The sequence below is a fragment of the Musa acuminata genome, chromosome BXJ2-4 (assembly GCF_036884655.1).
Source record: "Musa acuminata AAA Group cultivar baxijiao chromosome BXJ2-4, Cavendish_Baxijiao_AAA, whole genome shotgun sequence".
Taxonomy (NCBI): Eukaryota; Viridiplantae; Streptophyta; class Magnoliopsida; order Zingiberales; family Musaceae; genus Musa; species Musa acuminata.
Window position 1 is genome coordinate 3,383,718 of NC_088341.1, and position 22,624 is coordinate 3,406,341.

Consider the following 22,624-nt stretch of genomic DNA (forward strand, 5'->3'; position numbering starts at 1 on the left):
TTTAAAAATATTGTATAGTGTTTTCAAAACAAAAATACTTTATAGCGTTTTTAAACACTATGTGGTGTTTTATGGATTAAAAAACACTATAAACAATTAGAGGATTTTTTTTTTTGGAATTGGGTGAGAAAAAATAATATCTTTTTGAAGGGGCACTTTTGACATATTTATATTTTAAATATGCATTTGAAGAAAAAGACTTGAGTGCATATGTAATTATAAAATGCTTTTAAGTGTTTGAGAAATATTACATTAAAACTAAATTTTAAATGTAAGTTAACATAAGTGTTATTTAATGAAATTATATTTCAAGAGCCTATCATATATTATATGATAAATTTACTCTTCTAACATAAGTGTTATTTAATAAAAGTATATATATATATATATATAATAAAATATATGTAATCTTATAAAAAAAATTTTGTAGGGTTCAGACATATAATAAATAAAAATTTAATCATATAAATAAAATATAAAATAATTTTTAAAAATAAAAAACCGAGAGAATGAATCGGAGAAATCAAGAGAAGGGGAGATTAAATGAGGGTTTAGGGTTCCATTATTTTAAATAGTATTATATGGTATATTAAAAATTAAAAAATTTATGAACATCTTGACAAATGTTAAAATGCTAATGTTACCTTAGTGATTGAATACATCACATCCTCCTCAGATCAAATATAATTTTAAATATATCAAATATTAATTTATATTTGAAATATGTACATATTTTAAATATGTTTCCAAATATACCTTTTAAGATTTTATTGTTTAGCATAAAATGGTAATGATATATCAAAGAATTTTGTTTGTTTAATGTCTTTATTATGTTTACTATAAATTTCTTATCGGCGCGCATTTAAATAATATTTTTTTTATTAATTGCTTGTCCAAAATGCACAATAAAGCATGATATTGCCTGATATTATAAATAATTTTTTTTATGTTGTTTTGTGCCAATGTATTGCATGCACAAGTAATCTGTTTCTTCCGTTGACTGCTTTATAAATCCGGTCAGACATCTGAAACGTTGAAAAGCAATTTCTACCAATTTCCGTTATCCACATATCCGCCTACCTTGTCATTTAAAATATATTTTAAAAAGGGTGCATGTGGGTCCCATGAACTCTCCAACCACAGTCTTGGTAGGACACTTTGGTACGTTCAACAAGGGCATGAAAAGTAATGCCTTTTATATCTCTGATAGGCCTCCGTTGAGTGGGCTTACATGGGCCCGCCAAGTCCACCCAATAAAACACGCGAAGGACTCACACCGTTAAGATCCGAAAGAACGGCTCGTATCGGTCCAATGACATGGCTCTAAGCTATTGGCTAATTCCCGAACGTGTCCGAGTTGTTAGTGGTCGATGTTTGCGTAACGTTAGAATCCAAAAGACGTATCGAGTTGTTAGTGGCACACATGGCTCTGTGCTATTGGTTTACCGTGTGACATGGCGAGTTCCTGATGGTCCACGTCAGCGTGATGAGATGTTCTGGACGTGGCACCGCCTACCCTCGGAATCGAGACTGTTGGCGGAGTGATGACGAAGCTGATTCCAAGGAACATAGTCATCCCGACCAAGAACCCTCCTAATACTTTGTATCTGCGGCGATATCATTCGATAATGCAGACATAGATATATATACAAAACGGTTAAAGGAAAACATGCTTCATCCGAAAAAAGCAAAGGAGATTCGAATAAAGCAAATCGCGAATAAAGAGATTCGTTGACGGTAAAGAGATTCGTTGACGGCAAAGATGACATTAAGTACATCATATGCTTTGCCCAATTAGAATGAATGCATCGCTTCGACTACCAGGGAGACACTTTGTCTCTGCTCAGTAAGCACAGGGAAACACTTGCACTAACAGGGTTATGTCAAGTTCAATGGCAAGCTCAATCTGTGGCTTCCTTCTGTAAACACTGAATTCTCTTCTACGTCACAAATTCAACCTGACAGGACAGATACCATTGCGCAGCTGATACTCCAATCTAAAGGAGCAATTTTGGGCATGTTTTCCTGCTTGCAAATAGTAATCTTCCCCAAAATAACCGAGGAAGCTACGCAAAATTGATGCTGGTAGAGACAGGAATCTAATAAACCCTTTAAATCATACTAGAATGAGCAATCTACTTCACACAAAAAATGGACGGCGTGTCAAGCCAATGAAACAACAAGAAGCATAGCAGCATGTTCACCAGCCAAATAAAGCAGCTCTTTCGGTTGGCTCGCTATGTTTCTCTTGTGAAACTACTTCCAGTCTGTTATTGCCAGAAAGAATGTATGAACTGTGGATGTCGATGCAATCTTTTCCTTAGCGGGCTTGAAGCTACATAAATCCATTATTATACATGTAAACGACTAAGATCTTCTACCATTCGCTAAATAAAAGAATGTTTAATTTGATGTCACCATAAAAGCCCACTGAGATCCACAGAGATCAAGCGGAGAATTGCCGTCCTCATCCTTAATATGATGATTAGCATGATGCTTGATGAGCAACTCAGCAATTGCTTCTTGCTCACACAGAACAGCATAGTGAAGCGGTGTTTGTCGTTCATCGTCCTACACATTAGCACAGAGAGTTCAAGGTGTTATAAATAAAAGAATGTTAGTTGAGGCATGTTATTCATACAAATTATGCTTCCTACAGAAGCAAGAAATTTTGCATGGGGCCATCAATGTCTCTGATTTCAAGTTTTCCATTCAGGAAGTCTACCAGGTGGCCATCAATGTCTCTGATTTCTAACAATTTATACAAAACACAATTGAATGACTCATAAATTTGACTACCCAAGACTCCGTGTTGAATAATGAACAGAATTTTCTAATTTACACAAAGGCATCAGCATGGATGCATTATTACGTACAAAGCATGCCATAAACTAAATAACAACAAGAATTCTTAATGTCAAATCTTTTCTCATTGCAATGCTTTGTGTAGAGCAATATCACTATCCAAAATAAAATTAATCAAATCCTATTTCTTGTTTTCAATAAAATTTTCATTGTTAATCTTTATTGAATCACGGTCTAACAAATTTATTGTAGTTCTCCTTTGGACATGTCTATCCCATCTTAAATGATTTAATCTGATCCCATCTTTTATCAAAGTTACATGTTATTGTAAATGAATGTGGACAATGCTTAATCTTTTTTAGTATTCTCATCCATCTTCAAATTCCCATGTTAGCTACAGTAATTTATTACCTGTTGTTTCCTAATTATCCAACACTTTAACCCATAATGCATTGGTAACCATAAAACTATCTTACTAAATCTTATTAAATTTTCTTTTTAAATTTTGTCACAACTCACAAGACGATTAATACACTTTAATACACTCAGGATGCCCTCCTTTATGAGTAGAAAGTCCTTTAACTCTATGAATAATGTCTTCACTAATCTCTTATTTCTGCTGAATAAAAGATATAAGATAATTAAGACTTAAATCCTAGAAACTTTTTATTAATATAATTTAACTATTAATTCATTACACTTTATACAATTGATTTTAATATTATTTGGTCTAACACCCTTAATTTCTAGTATTTGCCTCAAGCAGTAAGAGAGACTTAATTCCAACTAAACTATCCTTAAGAAAATAATGTGGAAGTTTATCTTGAGGGTTCATTCATAACCAAAATAAAAAAAGGATAAAGACACAAAGTAGATCCTTGATATACATACAAAGTTACAAGAGACTTGGTAGTAACTCAACCTATAAAAAAGCTAATGACAACTCTATCATATATATCTGTTATCAAATTTAGTATTAGTTGGATCAATTTAACTACCATATATCTTCTTTATATCTAAAATTCATCATAATAATTGGTTAGAGACCCTACCATAAACTTGTTCTAGGTCAATAAAAACCATGTGAAGTTAATAAATTAATTTCTTGAAAGACTTTTCTTTTTTAAACAACACTTGCATCAATCTTTGTTTTATAGTGTGATTCATTAGCTCAAGTTCTCCAAAGTTCAAACAACACTAGATATCTACTTTATTCTTATATATCAATGCTTAAAAGCTTCTTCTCTACTCATCAAGAATTTTTCAATTTTTCAAAAGTTTGTAATATACACTGGATGACCAAATGACCTTTAAATCTCTTGAACCAATCCAAACCTCAACATATATACTTTCAGGGCCTGTGCTTTTTCCTATTTCACCTTTCTCAAAATCCACACTTGTCCCAGCTCTATGAATGAATTTATGGGTTACACAGTTACCATTTTAAGTACAATTATTTCCACTCTCACAAATAAACTAATGCTCATCTTTCTGAAGCAAATATTGATAATGATAAAATCACATGATACAACAAAATTTAAAGCAATTTTTTTTAAATTGGTACGATTGCCTTTAAACATAATTGCAGCTAATTTTAACTAATTGCCTCAAATTTTATCATAGAATACACTATACTTTAAAGCAAAATAATATGTGTGGACTTGTAAGTTGTAACAATGTGTGAGTTCATAAGAATCAACATGATCTCAAGGTGCAAAGCAAATGTGAAATCCATATGCAAGGATTTTCATTTCCCAAATAGTAGGTGCCAAGTGCCAGCACAAATGCACAATCAGTGCATAACATAGAGCATTGAATGATCCACAGAATGACACAAATAGTAGGTGCCAAGTGCCAGCACATATGCGCAATCAGTGCATAACATAGAGCATTGAATGATCCACAGAATGACACAATGGACCATGTGCAATACTACTGCATCTGTGATCTGTGACATGGCTAAGTCAGATAAAAGATGAGCTTGTACAATTTTCAACTTCTAAAACAAAGGGTTGGGTATAGACCTGGGCATTCACATCTGCATTCTTGTTAAGAAGTATTTCCACAACACCAAGATGTCCACGATCTACAGCCCAATGTAATGGAGTCCTCCCTTCACTATCTGCAACAAGCACAGACTAGAGCATGTGAAAACCTAAAACAGATTAAGATATTATAAGAAACAGGAAAAATTATAAATAAATACTCAGAATTCCTTTAGCTATAACATTTTATAAGACAATGCAGATTTACTATAATGTCAAACTATCTTAGGAAGTGATATTGATTAAACAAATAAATGAAAGAAAATTCTACAGTATGTCATTTTCTGTGAATAACAATCCAATATTAGTCCAACCAAAATATAAAAAGATTTACAATGTTACTCTCAATTCTCAACTAGAATAAAATGGTGAATTTACTGGGAGAATAGTTACCTTAAGCCTTGTATTTACACATAAAACTAATGTATTAATTGGACACTTAGCAGGAAATGATGGTACATACACTATTTTTATATATACCCTTTCGGGTTTAAGCTTGATTAACTAGAGACATTGCCTTCTACCAAGCTCAATGGCAGAAAAAGATTCACGTGGCTGACCACAAATAGTTGGAACATCATGGTTTGTTGTTGTTGTAGTAGTAGATTTGACTGCAAATATTGGTCTTATTTGTACCCAAACTCTTATAATTGTCTATTCTGTTAATAGTAGTAACAATAATCAGAACGTTCCATTAAAAGATTTCTAAATTGAATGTTCCTATAATTGTCATTAAGTTTGCCTACTTTGATCTAATTGTTAAATCAGATGCATAGAGCCATGCACAGAGCCAGCAACATGAGCCAACAAAGCCACAAATCATCTGATTTTAGCAATTCTTTTTTGGTGGAGCAAAAAGTTCCAGATATACCACCTGGAGGAATGTACAGGCAGGGGAATGGATAACCACATAAAAAATATTTGAGGAACACCAACTCATCTAAAATCATAGTTATTGTATCTATGAATCCAAACATAGGAGATGAACTACTAATTATTCCCATAAAACAAAGAAGCATGTGGAACTTTGGAGGTTATAATGCCATAAAGATAAAAAGAGTGCAAAATTATGTCTTGTAACAACAAGATATCCAACCACAGACAATGAGAAAAATCGTTTGCACAGATTACGGGTGTTAATATGTTGGAGAAATGAATGGATATTCATCCAATTCTCCCCTGATACTACTTCGCATGGTATCATCAAGTGTTTGAGCTGTTAGTTGTTAAACCATTCTCATGAACCCTTCAGAGATGAATTTTCGCATGCAAAACCAGATCCTATATGTTAGATAAGCAATTGCTTTTATTGAAGGTAAAAATAAAAAAATAAAAAAGATCAAAGTTACTATAAGGGATCATCTATGGTTGAGCATCAATAACATATTGAGGTTAGGTGCCTCATCATATCATTATCAAGGAAAAGCTTGTTTAGTTACGACTTACGAACAGCTGGACTAAGATGAGACCATGATATCATGGTATCATCTCTTTACTCATGATTTCATGTCTCTTTAGTTGAAAGAGGATGCTAGAGACAGACACATGTAGACCATAGAGTATATTCAAATAAACAGTCTGAAGGGACCAGTATAGGCTCCAACATAACTGGGATCCATCACAAGGTAAACCAACGTGGACAAAAGTTTGCTGAGGTTTATCAAAACTAAAGTGAAAAAGGCATAATAAGATAACGTTTGAATTCTGACAGGAAATATCCAAATGACTGAACTTGAAACTACAACCTCACAATGACACAAAAATGGGTAAGTCAAGCTTCGACGGTTCTCATTTGGTTGTCTCAGGCATTGAATTCCTTGATAGATATTTGGGATCACAAGTATCGAATCACCACAAGAATATAAATGATAAGATTATCACTGAGATGCATGTCAGTGTTTGCATTAGAACTCGTTATCCACCTACAACATCAAAATACCTAAATAGAATTGCAAATTCCAAATGAAACATAGAAGCCAACGGAAAAAAAAAGACAGGATAACTTATCATAGACAAATCAAGGTGGAACCTAAGAAAGGAATAGTGAAAAGAAAAAGGTTGTGCATTAGGCAATAAGAGTTCACAAATTATATACATTCATATACATCAACCAAAAAACACAATCTCTAAAAGGAAAAATCATTGAAAAAATTTCATAACGGTGGCACCAAAGTAATAAAAGATCAGTTCAAAAAGAATTTAAAAAAATTTGCTGAGGAATCAACTGGAAAATTAAATCTTAATTTCTAGTTCTATCTGCTGTCATAACAGTCTGAAGCAAAACAAATGAATTAATTAAATTAATAAAAACCATACAAGAGCTTTTCGGCCACAAGAGATCCATACTAAACAGTAAACACACCTTTAGAATTCACAGAAGCACCATTAGCAATAAGTGCCAATAACCCATCAGCATCTCCTTCCCTGGCAAAGTCATGTACTGGCTCCAACTTTCTGATGACAAGAAACATAAGAAAATTAGATATTGGAATATATAATTCAAAACACAGTTAGCAAATACTTGCCAAAAGAGTACACTAAGCTATGATAAAAATGTCTCACTGATCCAGCAGAGCAACACAAGGATTTTCATGTAGCACATACAGTGGAATGCCAAACCAAGGAAAATCACTGCCTGCATTACCATGCCTACAGGCAAAAGTCCAACACAATCACAACATGGCGAGCAGCATCTGCTGTGCTAACAACCTATGCTCAGCATACAATACTACAATCGTACTAATGTAAAATAATGTAGAGAATTTTTTCAGCTCACTGCTTGTGTGATATCATTACAAACATGACCTGTTGTTGCTTGTGGTGTATGGGGATTGGAGTGAGTGGGGGCGGGGGCCAAAAAAACAGGGAAGCTGTCAATCTTACTTCATTAAGTGAAATAAGGATTACTGACATGATATCTAAAGAAGCTTAAAGGAACATGTATCTATCCATTACATGACAAGAACTTGCTGCTCTTTTGAAATTGTCAGCATGATCATGACACATGTCAGTAGTAAAAAATAAAACCAAGCATGAATATCAAATTTTATATAATATGGAAAAGATAACTGGTATGTTCTTATTATGTAAAGTCATATGTCGAAGTGTGCTACTTCGTAAGCCTACATGTGACAACCTGCCTATACAAAAGTGTCGTGAAAATGTGATTGTGCATATGGATTAGTGAATCAAGCACATACATGAAATAATGAAAGAACCAACAAATTCATAACTCATAAATTCAGTCAATTCCTGAATTAATAGATGACAATGTTTATGGGGATGCTATAACAACTAGATTCTATTCGTTGCACACACTTCCATTTCTAAAATTTGTAACAAAGGCCTGAACTTTTATTTTCCTATTCATACTATGGATGCAATGAAGAAGAAGTTGACTATTTCATATCTCTATGCATGAGACTGAAGTAGTTCGAAAGGTCAAAAATCAAGGCAATGGCAGTGCAGTATCATCCACGAGAACTTGCATGAAATGAAATATCTACATATATGTTTTACATAAGCAACAAGAAGATTGAATTATAACCTGAAGAAAGCACCAATGAACATAAAAAGCAGAAAAAAAAGCCTCCATTATTGTCACATAATCAATCAAAAATAGACAAAAACCTCTGCTGGTGAGGACCTTACATATCAGTATCTGACTCCTCCTCATGAACGAAGGTGCTAAAAACTGGCCCCATTGGTCCCTTTGCAGCTGAACTAGATGGCAGAGTATCTTCATCATTCATTTTCTGTAAGCTTGTCAAATTCATTAGAAGAAAAAAGATACCAATGTAGGACGATGTAACTTCTGCAACAATAGAAAGAAGAATTGAGATCTGGGAAGAACTCACCTTAGAAGAACCACTTGCCCAAGAAGGATAAAGCTCACTCACAATCATGAGGTACTTCTGCATAGCTTCTTCTTGAGGCATAGAACCCAACTTCTGCCATGCATTCCTTACATAAAATCACCAAATTGATGTTTTATATTAATTAAATGCCAAAAGAGACTACAAGTGACTAGTTGCCTAAAATCTTTAAACAACAATCAATTAAGTGCCAAAAGAGACTACAAGTGACTAATTGTCTAAAATCTTTAAACAACAAAGTATAGTTGTTATAGACATATTTGCAAGTCCCATGCAGTTAAGCAGTGGTTGATAATGTAGGTAAGAGACATCTACAAAGTTGAATGTGAATTATTCTGCAGCTTGCACCACAAAGAAATCAGGAACCGTCCAGACTCATACCACACAAAAATTATAAGTTCATAAGGAATGCAATCGAGTTAAATCCATTGTTTGGGAACAAGAGATTGCGATGGAACATGAATCCTCCATGATATGCAAGATGAAGTGACAAGCTGCTTATTCTTTACCACGTATCAATGAAAAAAAGGAGAAGAGAGGGCAAGACAATGTTGCAAACCATGAAAATTGAACGTAATCATGTTCAAGGTAAAAACAAAACTTGAGGTCAAATAAAACTCAAGATATATTGTAAAGAAATTTTGACATATTATTGCTATCTCTTGCTTCACCTAACAATACAAGAAACCAAGATCATGCGCATGAAGTATATTATACTAGTTAACTACTTGCATATAGTATTGACAGAGGCAAGACCAAGTTCGCATGGATAATGCAAGTGACAATTTGCTGAAGCAAACAGCCAATCCCAAAGAGATCAAGACATACCACTTGGCTCGAGCAGTCATCTTAAGCGCAGATGGCTGAGGAATGGTACACGGCCCCTCGGTCGCAATCTTGTAGAGCCCATACAACTGCAACTGCACATCACTCGAAACCTTTGTTGAATTCTTGTCGGCAGCTGTAGCCGCAACAAAAGCCGTAGCCGCAGTGAAGGCTTCGTCCAACTCCGTGCTCTCGATCCCCTCCCAGTCACTATCATCCTCCAAAAGGCCCTCTTCTTCCTTCTCCGATCCCCCCACGCCTTCATCCGCCTTCTTCCCGACATCTAGCGACGAGCGCTCGACCAATGGGGCTTCGGCGGTCAGGTCATGCTCGCGAACAACACGGAGGTTGTCCTCCTTGAAGGAGATGACGACGGAGATGAGCTTCGCGATGAGAAAAGAGAAGATGAGACCGATAAACACGGCTTGGCAGAGATCCTGCCAATCTCCCATGTCGAAATCGAAGAACCAAAACAGGTAATCCAAATTGAAGCAGGGGGGGGGGGGGGATGATTTCTCGTCAAATGAACCCTAGAGAGCGGTGGAATCGAGGATGACTGATCGATCAAAGAGCCGTAAGGGGAATAGACAAATGAATCGAAACCCTAGATAATGGAAGAAGCGGAAGCGAATGGAATAAAAGACCAGACGAGGAAGGGAAAGTGCTTTCGAAAGCGGGATTTGCTTCACAGTCGAGTTTGATTACGACTTTGGAAACGAATACCAGTTGCCTAATCGTGGAAGGCGAGAAGTGTGCGGCGGTCTCACATCCGGGACGCCATGTCATCCATTCGGATACTTTGTCGGACCCCAATTCGGGGGTGTTCAAAGATTTCTCACCCGCATTCATGGTCGGCGCAAGTAGTTTATCGAAAAATATTTGTTACCCATTCGGTAAATGACCGTCGAACACCCGCCTTGTTATTGGACGCAGCGACGTTTTACATGCGGGCACAACGATGCCTTCCACTCATAAGACAGGTGAACGCGTGGGTAGTAGTGATATTGCCATGTGGCTTTCACACGTGGGATGGGATAAAAGACACGATCTTGATGACTCAGAATGACGAAGGAAAAGACGGGTAATGAAGAAAAATGATTATATTTGAATAAGCTAATGCTTTCATTTATAATATCTATATATTTTTTTTGCTAATAAAAGATTCTTGAAAAGTTTCTAAAATCTTAAATAATTTTTGAAGGGAGCAAAACTTTCTTTTAAATGATTTTGGTAAATAAGTCACTGTTTTCTTGTGACATGCATTTGTCTCTCAATTTTACAAGAAGTAATATTCACTCTAATGAAACACACTTTAGATAATTTTGAAATGTATTTGAAAAACAAATTAATTAATTAAAATTTAAAATACAGTGCCATTAATTTGTTCAAAATCTTTAAAATTGAGACAAAATTTGAAATTGTTAATTCACTCATGTTGACTTGGTAAAATGACCCAAAATAATTCCCACATTGGTTTAACAAGCCAAGTCATTTGGAAGTCCTCAATTATCACAACATAACTTTTTCTTATCACAAGAGCTTACACTAATTTATAGACCTCTCAAAGATACATTCAAGGATATAATATATGACCCCATGGATGGAGTCTATGAGACCTTTCTAGGGTTTTATTCTATGACAAAAGGGAAAGGAGAGGAGAGGGAGAGGGCATCGAGTACAACTGCGTGTATCATCCAAACTCTTGCAGGTCTTCAAAGTGCATGCAACCTCTATCAGTTGTGAAGTGGGTTTGGACCTTGAGGCACCCCTCTGTCAGACACTCCATAGATAGAGCTTGCTTCATCGTCTTCATAGATAGCCTGCGAAGGAGATATCTTGGTGAAATATGCACTGGACTGGGAAGAAAGCTCACCTTCCCTACTGGTCTCGACCTCCTTCCTCATGACCCTAATTCCAGAGCTTAAGCTAGAAAAGTGGCCCATAATAAGCAGTATCAGGAGGAGCATGGGTGGCAAAGTGAAGGTCTGCGGCTTCATGGTGTCATGCAAAAGAGACTTTGGGAGGAGAGATTGAGTGATTTGTTTGCTTGAGGAGCTTTGTAGGTTTCGGCTTTATAGAGATTTAATGAGGAGTCAAATCCATGCCATTCATTCTACACGAGACAGAGAGCTGAAAGGCAATGCCTTATCAGATCAAACTGTTGATTGTCATGCACATCTCAGACAAAGTCGGTTCTAAGCTTATTATTGTTGGTACTATCAGTGCAGATACTTAACTTCTGGGGAAGAACAGTCTTTTCTTGGCTCCAGCATTGCCAGCCAGATGAATGCTTGATTGTTTGTTATGTGATTCGATCAGACTTAATTGTAGAGCGTGCTGTATGCTCTTCATATTAAGCCAGCACATATTGATTGCATCTTATAGTCGTAATTAAATCCCTCTGCACTCACTACAACTCTTTTAACCATTCCTCTATATGAAAATACAAGAATCAAATTCTAAAACTGCATCCCAAAGATGATTGTAGATGAAAAGAAAAGAAAAGATTAGACAGGAAAAAGAACATGGCAAATTAGTAGTGACAAAAAGGAGGAACTATGGTTTACTCCAAGTAAGAGGGTCATAGGAAGACTAATTGTTGAATTGGTATGGTGCAAGTGATCTTTTAGCTTGAGATATATTTCTAGGAGCATGAAAAAGATTAAATTATTCACAACAGGATTTGATTACATTACAAGTGAACAAGATTGCTTGAAAGAACAACAAACAATGCGTTCCAAATATTTCAGGATATGTGTGCAAAGAAAACAGATATCAGACTGGAAACTAAAAAGAAGCACCATGCAATATGAAGAAGCAGTTGTCAGTGTAAAAGCATTTATATCTTGAATGACCTCTAAAGAATAGAAGGCTGAGGACTTCAACATAGATTGTGATAATCTGTGACGCCCAACATAAGAAAAGGTCAAACTACAGCTTTCAACCTATCAGTCTTCAACATGCCCGGATCATGAATCTTAGGGTATTCCAGGTGTTCTGAAACAGGATGTGTGAGGAAGCGATACATTGAGTTGCTGTGCAGAAGTTATGTTCATCTTGCTTCATGGACCTGCACATTAAGGACCTTTCAATGCATGCTGACTGTCATTAGCGAGATCCTCCTAAGATCCCAACTGTGGCCAGCGTAGGACGGTGGCGATTGAATGGACCGGACGCGATTGCTGGTTGTCATCCGATATGACGGCAACCAATTAATTGGAATAAGTGATGAATTATTTGACTGATAACACCACACGCATGAATTAACCACCGTGAGCAGGAAAGGTTGTGAAGCTCTCAAAACCACTTGAAACCCTAAATGGTGCAAATGCGTGCCTTCGAATGTACTAATCAATCATACAGGAGGAGTTATGTTAGCTCTAAATGTTGTGCTCGAAGTAGGCAGCTGACAATGAAGGCTCTTCATTGTGGTGTCCTAAGGATGAAGTATACGACTGCCGACTCCAAGCTGTCGTCCCTCAGGTCAGTTTAAGGTGAAGGAGACACTACGGAGCTGATCACTCGATCATGATGTCGGCAACCATTTGATGTTTGGGACACGAGAAGAAGTGAAGCAAGTGGTTGCCACAGCACTGTCATCCCTGGAAATAGGATTCTTTTGTCGCTCTGTGAAAACTTCATAATAGTGATAATAATATAGCCAATTTCTTTTCTTTTTAGGACATGATATGATGAAGTTTTCAGATCGCAGGAAGCAGAATTATTGAGGTAAATAATATATATATATATATATATATATATATATTCATTTTTAAGACTGAAAATTATATTTTTCATTCAGTAGATTGGCACTTTCTTGATATTTTGAAATTTTTATTTGTCGGCCAAATGAGGTTAAGTTATTTGGTCTTTAATAAGATATAATTCATATTGACTTCCATACTTTTTTTCCTAAAGAAATATTAAATTTATTTCAAATCAAAATTACTAAGTAATGGGGAGCGACATCGGAGTAGTTAGAGTTTCGACAAATGAAATAAGAGATGGTAGAATAAAGGTCTGATTGGTAATTGAGAGGCTATAAATAATATATTTTATATTTTATTATTTTTTAGGAAGTTTATTATTTATAATCCTTTTTTATTATTGATATTTTTAAAAAAAATATTATTATTATTTTACTATTTACAAACCCAATATTATCAGTTTTACTCTTCTTCTTTTTTTTCCACAAAACCCCTTATTAGTTGTTGTTGTTGTCAAATTTCATTATCGTCATCGATGTTGGTCATTGCCACTAACATTGTTTGGTATTGACGTAGCTTGATATTGTTCAATATTGTTCATCGCCTTTTTGACATAGTTCTTTGATGAGAAAGAAAAAAAGAAATAAGAAGAAAAAGAAAAAGATGAAGAAGAATAAAAAGACGATGAGCAGAAGAAGATAAAATAGAGGAGGAATAAGAAAAAGAGAGGAAAAAGATGAGTACGAAGGGAAAAAGAAAGTGAAAGAATGAGAAGAGAATTAAAAAAAGGTATTTATGTATATTTACAAAGGGATAGTTTGAAAATATTAAATATTTTAAAATAAACTTACTATTCACATTTCCCTCTTTACTTTTGACCATTTCCTTACTATTGATAATACTTTTTTAAATATAATAAAATACTTTTTATTTTATTATTTATACCGTATTATTGATTTTATCCTTTTCATTTTTTATCTTCCCCATAATATTTTATTTCACCCTCCTCGATATCGCACAACTTTGCTCTCAACTCCGTTGATCTCATCCTCCAAAGATGAAGAAGAAGAGGAGGAATACGAGAAAGAGGTGGTAGAGGAAGGAGAAGAAGACGATGAGGAGGAAGAGGAAAAAGAAAAAGAGAAAGAGAAAGAGAAAGAAGAAGATGATATTTATGTTCATCGATAAGAAGATAGTTTAAAAATATTAAAAATTTAAAATAAAATTATAAATATAAAAAAGATTATAAATAGTATTTTTTTAAATAGAGGTTGTAAATATTAATCTTTTTTTATGAGTTCCCAATATATATATGTATATATGTATATGTATGTGTATGTATATATTTGTATATGTATGTATATATATATATATATATATATATATATATATGTATATATGTATATATGTACATATATACATATATATATATATTTAAAAAATGCATAAAATGTAGATTAAGTGATGTATAAAAATCTTCGTAATTGTATGAAAACTTATCATCAAAGATTACATTTTATCGGTATCACAAGCTTCCATCATCGCTCTTCCTCTCTTCTTCCCTTCCATCACTCTCTTCTTATAAAGCAGGCGACTGCGGTGAATAACTCTTACTTTGTGTTTCACCTCCTTCCAGAGCTGCTCTCTGTAGCTCGATATCTACCGTTCTCTCAGATGGCAACGACGGTCCTTCCATATCATACCGGCCTTTCCAAAGGTTAGAGCGATTTGGAGACTCTTGTTGAGTGCTTAGATCACTTGGAAGGTTCCGCAGCAGGTACGCCGGCGACGAACGGCTTGTGGCACTGGTAGGCCTACTTGTGGACGAAACGGACTCTTCGATCTCAAGATGATCCCTGTCGAAGTTGTAGTTCCTCGAAGAATCTGGCTGGCTCTCCAAGTCACTGGGAAGATGCTGCAACCTGTAAACTTGTGCAAAGCTGTTCTTTGGGGTCGTAGACCTGCTTGTGGACAGCGGTGTGACGCTTCCGGACTTCCTGTTCTCTCTCAAGTTTTTTCTGGCTGTTTGATGCCATTTTCTCAGTGCTGTTGCTACTCTCTCGTTGAAGATGGTGGGCTTCATGTTGGAACCCATCTGTTTGTGATCCTTCACATCAGTTGACTGTACTGCAGTTTCTTTCATGTTCTTAATTTTCATCGAGTTTCTGCAGACATACCTGTGTTACCAGTGCGTAGAGAGGGAGTGTGACGTAGCTGCAAAGAACCTGTATGAGCAAACTGGCAAACATGATGAGGATTAGAACGTAGAAGAAAAAGGTTTAGTAATCATGGCTTTAGCAGGGAGAGGAGGCAGCTAACCCCATAGAAAGCCTAACGATGATGTCTTCCACACGCTTGTGAAAGCACGAAGGAAATCCAAATTCATACTGTGAAAAGGCAGGAGCAACACATATTAGAAACTCCATAACGAAGCATTTACTGCCATTTCTTGTGACAGATGCTGTTCATCCATTGCAGGCACAAGAAATCAGTGTTCAGAGCCATACCCAACTCCAGGCTAAGAAGGCAAGTTGGAAAGCATTCTGCATCAAGAACATCTATTCAATCAGATTTGATCGTCATAAATATACATGGGATATGTAGCAAATGCAGGTTTAAGTATGGGAGGAACCTGAAAGAGAACAAAGTGGATAAGGTAGAGCATTAATCGAGGGCGTCGGAACCAGAACAAGTCGTCAGTGGGGTGGACGACAGGGACACCTTTGATGACATCCCCACGCTCCATGATCCGCTGGGCCATCCTTATTATTATCACCTGAAGCTTCGTCCCCACCAGCAGAATAATCTGTAGAGTACATTCCACTCAGAATCGTAGAACCAGATAACTAGTGCAGTGAAGTCATCAAGGAAACCAATCACTGGGTTGATTGATCTTCTAAGTAGATAAATGACTTATGATCAACCGGTTTTGATGGATCGAAACGCGACTATATCTCCATGATTTTGATATGAAATGCTTCACATCAAATTAGAACTAAAAATTTTGCCGCAAGCACTGGTTCCTCCAGAAAACAGAGGACGCTTGATATCAATGGAGTGCAAAGGTTAATGAACTTACGATTAAGGGAACAAATGGAAGCCATAGGTAAGAATGCCAACCTGCGAAATAGGATTAATTGAGAGTTATCAGAGATATAACAAAGTCCACTCGAGGAGGAAAAATTGCATGATACATACCATGAGTGTTGAACAGCAAGAAGATGACTGCAAAGAACCATAGAGCTGGGCTGCAAACATTCAAACAAAAATCATACTCGTTCATTGTGTTTGGAAGATAGATTGCCAGCCACATGGACTACAAATTTGCAGAGTACAAAGTAAATAATTATGCGCTGCATATTGGCTCATTAAATTAGGAAATAGTTACTGTGGAACAATCTGATGAATCTGAAGAATTAATAGCTACAGATGTAGAAATCTCTCTTGAATACAAACACTATGATCTCTCAGATTAAGTAGTTCATCCCTATGATTTGATCACTGGGTAGTAGCATACCTGATCCCAACCACAACTTTGAAATCTTCATCCAGAGATCTCTTTATATACTTTCTGAAGTCAAACTTGGATGAGCTTTGAGGAGCCAAATGTGCCTGAAATTTTTAGCATTTCATTGAGGAATTTCAAATGCCTTTTTCAATATAAAAACTAGTTTTTTTCTCTTAATTTACTTACAATGATGAATCCATTGCGCAGTGTCAGATAGTCAACCTTTGGAAGTGATATCACGAATTGTCTAAAGAAGCACGCCTAACAGAAGAAATTTATAGCTCAATAAATTGCTGTTGCCGCTTGAGAGTGGCGAATTATGTCGATATGCTACTGCATAATTAGAACTTCCATTAGAGTCAAGAAATAGTCCTTACAATCCAGATTAAAGCAGGGGATTTGCTCCAGAAGCTCAGATGACGACGTCCGAAGGATGTTTCTCTAGCAAACCGAAACCTGTCAGGATCTACCAATCCATTCCCACAATTCAGAATTAGTGTAAATTGCATTTTGTGAGTATATGAGGATTTTATTTGTTGACTTACCATGTGAAAACTGGTACTCTGCAGTCTTCGTCTCCAGTTCCCATGATTTCCAATGTTTCATCTGTCACCAATGTCTCAAAGGTATGTAAATCTCATAGGTTTTCATCAAAAGATCAGTGCTTGTGATGGATTAATGTGTTTGCCGTACCTTTAATCTACCCAGAGCCATGGTGGAGATGCAGTAGATAACATGAGAGATGGCCAAGACGAAGATGAATATGTGGAGTTGATGGAGTCCGTCAGCAGAGATGAAGGAAATCTTGTTCTGTGAGTTTGCATGCCAACCAGCTTCGTTGAGTTAGATTACACTAGGATATACCGAGCTTGAAGCTTAAATCATGTATCCATAGAATGCTTGCCCTCTTAGAACACTTGTCAGGCCCGCTTCGACCGCTCAAGCGCCGTGAGTGATCCGTGGAACTGTCGTCATGCACTTCCATCTTGCAAGGATGCCATGAATCACCAACACTTTTCGGCACGCAGATCTCAGAGATGGCGCTCTGCCCCACTGTCAGGAGCAAGGATACGAAGCCCAGCAGCATCAGTTCTGCGGCAAGCAGACAACACGGTTTCTAGGTTGGTGCAGAAGTTGTCAGAAGATGACATCGAGGAGCGAGTTGAGCACCGCAGCTTACCAGATTTGATCTTCTCCAAGGCTTCCTGGAGTGCCCGTTTATGATGCTTCTCCAACCACTGCAAACGGGGTGAAAATTCATGTAAGTTCGATGTCCTCTGCAGTGGTATTCCATTGGGAAAGCAATTGTGGCATGATGACCACATACGAAGGTTTCTTTCTTCTTCTCCATGACTGCAGATAGGTTAGGAGGAGAGCATCGGCAACTCAAGCAGTTGCATGCTGTGATAACTGGCAATAGAGACGAGCACTGTTGCAAGGTGAAACTGGTAGTTAACTTGCCTTGGTTATGAGGTGGATGCCATGCTCGATGGCAACGGAGATGATAACGAGGGCGAAGCAGACGGTGGCGACCGCCCACGTCGAGGTTTGTTCCAGGGTACGCCCACCGGCTCCGCCTCCGGCCATGCTGCCACTCTTAGTTCCTGCAACACGAGAGTAGGCGAGCTGAAGAAGCTTCTTGGACGTGATTCCATCGCATGTCATCCAACATATACTGAAGAGTGAGAGAGAGTGTGCGTGTGTGTGTGTGTGTGTATGCGTGCGTATGCTTTACCAGAAGATGTGTTGAATGGACTCTTCCCGCCGTGACACAGGCGACATGCGCCGTCTTCACTGGGTTGCAGAGAGCTTCCATGAAGGTTCCTCTGTGAGGAGAATGGTCAAGGAAACCATATGAGTCAAGGTCAATTGTGGCAGCACTTCTCCTGCGACAACGAGCACTACGGACACCATCTTTGAGGCCCTCCGTTGATCGCGACAGCTTCCATGGAATTGTAGAACGGGCTTTGACTGCAAGATGAAGTTTGTGTAGTCAAGCCTTGGATTGGTTGCATGTGGTGGAAAGATCGACTGTTGACTTTTATGCATGTAAATTTAGATGATGACTCCAAGTAGCTGCTAATATCACTTACGCATCAGATGATGGCTTTTTTGCATCAAACAGTTCCGTCACATTTATTGTCATACACCTAAGCTATAAACATTTGGGAGAGAGAGAGAGAGAGAGATGTTGGTCAACAAAGAATAGTGAAGGGTTGTTAATAGGGCAAAGGATGTTGGAGAGTTGCTTTACGAGAATCTCACAAGAAGATAACATAAGAAAGGGACTGTTGAGGACCGGAATGAAACGTTCAACTGAGAAATTTCTAATAGATATTTTTCTATGATTAGGTAATTAGTCCAGTGCTTCTCAGCCTCTGTTTTCTTTTCTTTGTTTGATTCCTCTTTCCTCTCTTCTGTCTCTGTCTCCAACATGAATTCTGATTCTAATTCAAAACCTAACCTGATTTTGAAGGTGGATCAAGGTATATTTAATTAATTCAAGGCCTACTTGAACTAAGAATTATAAGAGATACAAAGCAATGTCATGTGGAAGGTTAATAAACTCATGAATCATGTCATCATCAAATCACCCTAATGGACAGGATATGAACAATCTTCCCTAAGCTTATGGATCATTTTGTGTCAGTTTCTTATCTGATTTGAGATTTAGAGGAGGATCACATTGAGCACATTAATGTTGGAGAAGAAGGGATACCATATTTTATATTACTTTTAACTCTGAAAGATTACTAAAGAATAATCTCATCATGACTCAAAAATCACTCAAGTCATTACAAAAAATTAGAACATGAAACTTGTTCTGATGAGCATAATTAATTTATGCATCCATTCTATCAAACATTCTGTCCATCCAATTCAATTGGTTAAGTATCCATTTAATCAACTCTTTTTACTCACCATCTAATAGGAAAAATAATATTATTATACAAGCTGATTCTTTATCAGACTGAATGTTCAATAAAATAAGTGTAAAGAGCATTACTTCAATAAACAAAGGTGTTGCCATCAAATTGGCATCACTATTTAATACATTGTTTTCCCAGACCAGCTTTCATGCAGAAGAGCCCACAGTTCCACCTTGTGATTTGACTCAAGTTTAGTGTCATCTCCTCAAACAAGCATACTATAAAAAGCTCTTCCTTTGCTTTGCTCATTTACCATGAGAACATAAGAAACACTTTGGTTGAGTTTGACACAAGCTTGTTGATGTAAACCTCCTACTTGTCTTACATAGCAGACAGCTCCTGTGGAGGACCCAAATACTAATTTTGTCACAAGAACATACATTGTTCAGAGAAACAAACAAAACTTTTCAGCACCAGCAGTGGACTAAGATATACTCACAAAATATATAATGTATCTTGCAGTTTGCATTTCTTGAACTCCTTGCCTTGTGGTTGATGATTCTTGATACAGTCTTTGCAACTATTAACCCAATTCACTGCATATGTTTGGTAGAAGAATGAAAGAAATCTCATAAGAAAACCAGGCAAGCATTAGTCACAGTGTTGGACTCTGTTTTGCAGCAAGGAGTAAGGGATAGTGGTGTAGTCCCTCTTGTATTAGGAACTGCCTAAAATTGTGCTAAATTTATTTTTTGCTCAACTGTAAAACCTGCAAAGATGCTGCAAAAGAATTATTAGTTCATCATACCACACTAATTCTAGAATTTCATGTCTTCTGGGTGTATCTTCTTCCTGTTGAAGAGTGAAATCAATTGAGAAACTTCTTACCACCACTCTATTGTGGCTTCAAGAATAGCTCAGCAAATAGGAAGCATATATCAAGAATATCAATTGAAGAACAGCTTATGCTGAGAAGAAGCTCTGGAAAACGTCTACCATGGAGCTTCTCAAGAAGGATCAGGTTGAAAGCAAAAAATTAGAAGCTCATAGAGAAGGCACTGATTCGTTCACAGCAAGAACAAGGCACTGAGTCATGAATCAGAAAGAAATCAACTAGACAAAATATTTCTGGATTTACCATCACATTAACCATCACCTGTAGGATCTGCTTTCCTGGCTAAGTGGAGAGAGAGAGAGAGAGAGAGAGAGAGAGAGAGAAATATATAGCAACAGATGGAAAATTCCAAAGGAATCGCATGATCACTCGAGACTATAGATATATAAAGAGATCAATGCGATCCCTTTGGAATTCTCCTTCAGCTGCCCGCACCGATCGATTCCAAGAACATTCTGAGCTTTCTTCACTGTGGACAGTTCTTCTCTTCAACTCTCCAGCTCTTACAACACTGAGTAGGGGTTGCAGTGGAAGAAAAAGTTGTGGAAGATTTGATTGAAATGTAAAGGAGGTCGGAAGCTGAGTGCTATAATCTCATGGAGACTGTATGTCGATGTTGTTGTCGTTGCTGCTCTGCTTCACACTTGAGACGTGAGGCTATTGACACAAGGAGATGCTGCTCCCTCCAAAATGACTCCAATATCCTTACAGCAATTTCTGAAACTGTGGCTGTTTTCTCCTTCACTAAATTATTTCTGCAACACAAACACTATTAGACTGGTCAAACCATGGATAAATCAACAAGAAGGAACTTAGCAGATTCACATGTAATTCAACTATGGTTTTGTTTTTCTTTGAGCAAGCTGCAGAAGCTTAATATGATTGATGTTCCCGAGGAGAATTTGACCAAAGTTAATTGAGGATGTCACATTCTTCCAGATGGATGCTTGCCAGTTGCACTGCCTTGGAAGATATGAACTCCTAAAAGCATAGCTTGATTTTGATGCCAGAGCATCAAGGTGATGGCGCCCATTATGATTCTAAGAGACTGTTAATAGTTCCATTGGAAGTATCTTCGCTTCTTAATTCTTCAACATAGGGGTGAGTGAGTCTGAGCTGCAATTGTCAAACTTTGAGTGGTAGCTTAGACAACTTGAACAGAGCTGAGATGGAAAGGAAAGCATGTTTGGCACAATCGATTGCATCAACAGCAGAGATGAAAAGGACTCAGGTGAGGAAGAAGAAACAGGTGGGGCATAGTGGTGAGATAATTGCTAGGTAAAAGAGACAGTTACAAGTCTGACACCACTGTGGGCAGGCAGCAGCTGCAATCAGCAAGCAAGTTTGATAGGAAGAATGAGAGCATTTCATCCATCAAAGAAAATGATAGCCCACTTGAGGTTTTATTATTATTATTATTATCATCATTTGTGGGACCAAAAATGTTAATTATTGATGCTAGTTTTAAGAAAAAAGACAAGTAGAGAATATAGAGGGATGGGTTAGGCACTATAAAACAAGGTTCACAAGGAAGCTTACCAGATCCCCTATCTATAATAAGATATGGCTACCAACAATGTCAGAGTCAGACATCCTTCTCATTGGAGCTGTAAAACTTGGGAAGAAAACAAATTGAATGACCTAAACCTTTTTCTGAAAGAGAAGTGAATGGCTGAACTGAGTTCTCAAGTATATAATGGCATTGTGATGTTTGCTTTCTTTTCTGTCATAAAATGCAATCCAATAAAATTACTGACACCTTTGGATTTCTTTGCTTTCTTTTCTGTCCATGCAAAACTCAAATCTGCCATAAGAAAAAATGATGCTTAGGCTCAAAGGCCTGTAAAGTATTTTCTGCAACTATAAGCTTTCACTTCCATCAACACACCAAATGTGTCGGCTTTACATAACACAAATATAATAGGCCTCAGAGTGGTGTGGGGAGACACAGCTATGTACTGCAAGTAAAGCTTGAAAAGGTCCATCGGGTGACCAAATAATGCAGGAAATGGAAGCCAGTGGGTTGCAGTGTTGCACTGCTTCTTCCATTACAAGGAAACATCTCACAGCAGCAGGTACAAGATATTGCGTGTA

The 22,624-nt window shown here is 37.0% G+C and overlaps 2 protein-coding genes and 1 long non-coding RNA gene across 4 annotated transcripts; all 3 read right to left on the reverse strand.

Moving 5' to 3' along the window:
* Positions 1-2,100: 2,100 nt before the first annotated feature.
* LOC135609529 (acyl-CoA-binding domain-containing protein 1-like) lies at positions 2,101-10,231 on the reverse strand. Its single transcript, XM_065102883.1, has 7 exons — positions 9,554-10,231; positions 8,708-8,813; positions 8,502-8,605; positions 7,213-7,304; positions 4,830-4,927; positions 2,419-2,571; positions 2,101-2,335 (listed from the first exon to the last, which is right to left on the reverse strand). Exons 1-7 carry the CDS (start codon positions 10,000-10,002, stop codon positions 2,321-2,323), a joined length of 1,017 nt encoding a protein of 338 aa, XP_064958955.1. The 5' UTR covers positions 10,003-10,231; the 3' UTR covers positions 2,101-2,320.
* A 4,491-nt stretch (positions 10,232-14,722) lies between these two features.
* On the reverse strand, positions 14,723-18,494 carry LOC103980589 (MLO-like protein 6). Of its 2 annotated transcripts, none has more exons than XM_009397028.3 (15): positions 18,227-18,494; positions 17,946-18,003; positions 17,670-17,857; positions 17,459-17,575; positions 17,311-17,371; positions 17,143-17,231; positions 16,952-17,026; positions 16,775-16,869; positions 16,456-16,505; positions 16,337-16,377; positions 15,890-16,063; positions 15,765-15,800; positions 15,577-15,644; positions 15,435-15,495; positions 14,723-15,352 (listed from the first exon to the last, which is right to left on the reverse strand). In XM_009397028.3, the coding sequence occupies exons 1-15, from the start codon at positions 18,428-18,430 to the stop codon at positions 14,837-14,839; spliced, it is 1,833 nt and encodes a 610-aa protein (XP_009395303.3). In that variant the 5' UTR covers positions 18,431-18,494; the 3' UTR covers positions 14,723-14,836. The 2 variants fall into 2 exon arrangements, with proteins under 2 accessions (XP_009395303.3, XP_064958956.1); XM_065102884.1 differs by lacking the exon at positions 18,227-18,494 and adding an exon at positions 18,093-18,198.
* A 1,197-nt stretch (positions 18,495-19,691) lies between these two features.
* LOC103980590 (uncharacterized) lies at positions 19,692-21,715 on the reverse strand. The gene is made up of 2 exons (XR_671343.3): positions 20,135-21,715; positions 19,692-20,034 (listed from the first exon to the last, which is right to left on the reverse strand). It is a non-coding gene; the product is annotated as an uncharacterized LOC103980590 (long non-coding RNA).
* Positions 21,716-22,624: the final 909 nt, after the last annotated feature.

Coding starts and splice junctions, on each gene's coding strand:
- LOC135609529 (XM_065102883.1), bottom strand. CDS start 10,002: ATGGGAGATTGGCAGGATCTCTGCCAAGCCGTGTTTATCGGTCTCATC. Junction 8,606..8,707: donor GGGCAAGTGGTTCTTCTAAG/GTGAGTTCTTCC, acceptor ACAAGCTTACAG/AAAATGAATGATGAAGATAC. Junction 7,305..8,501: donor GAGGAGTCAGATACTGATAT/GTAAGGTCCTCA, acceptor TCTTGTCATCAG/AAAGTTGGAGCCAGTACATG.
- LOC103980589 (XM_009397028.3), bottom strand. CDS start 18,430: ATGACATGCGATGGAATCACGTCCAAGAAGCTTCTTCAGCTCGCCTAC. Junction 17,232..17,310: donor AGAGTACCAGTTTTCACATG/GTAAGTCAACAA, acceptor ATGGATTGGTAG/ATCCTGACAGGTTTCGGTTT. Junction 16,506..16,774: donor AAAGTTGTGGTTGGGATCAG/GTATGCTACTAC, acceptor GAATGTTTGCAG/CCCAGCTCTATGGTTCTTTG.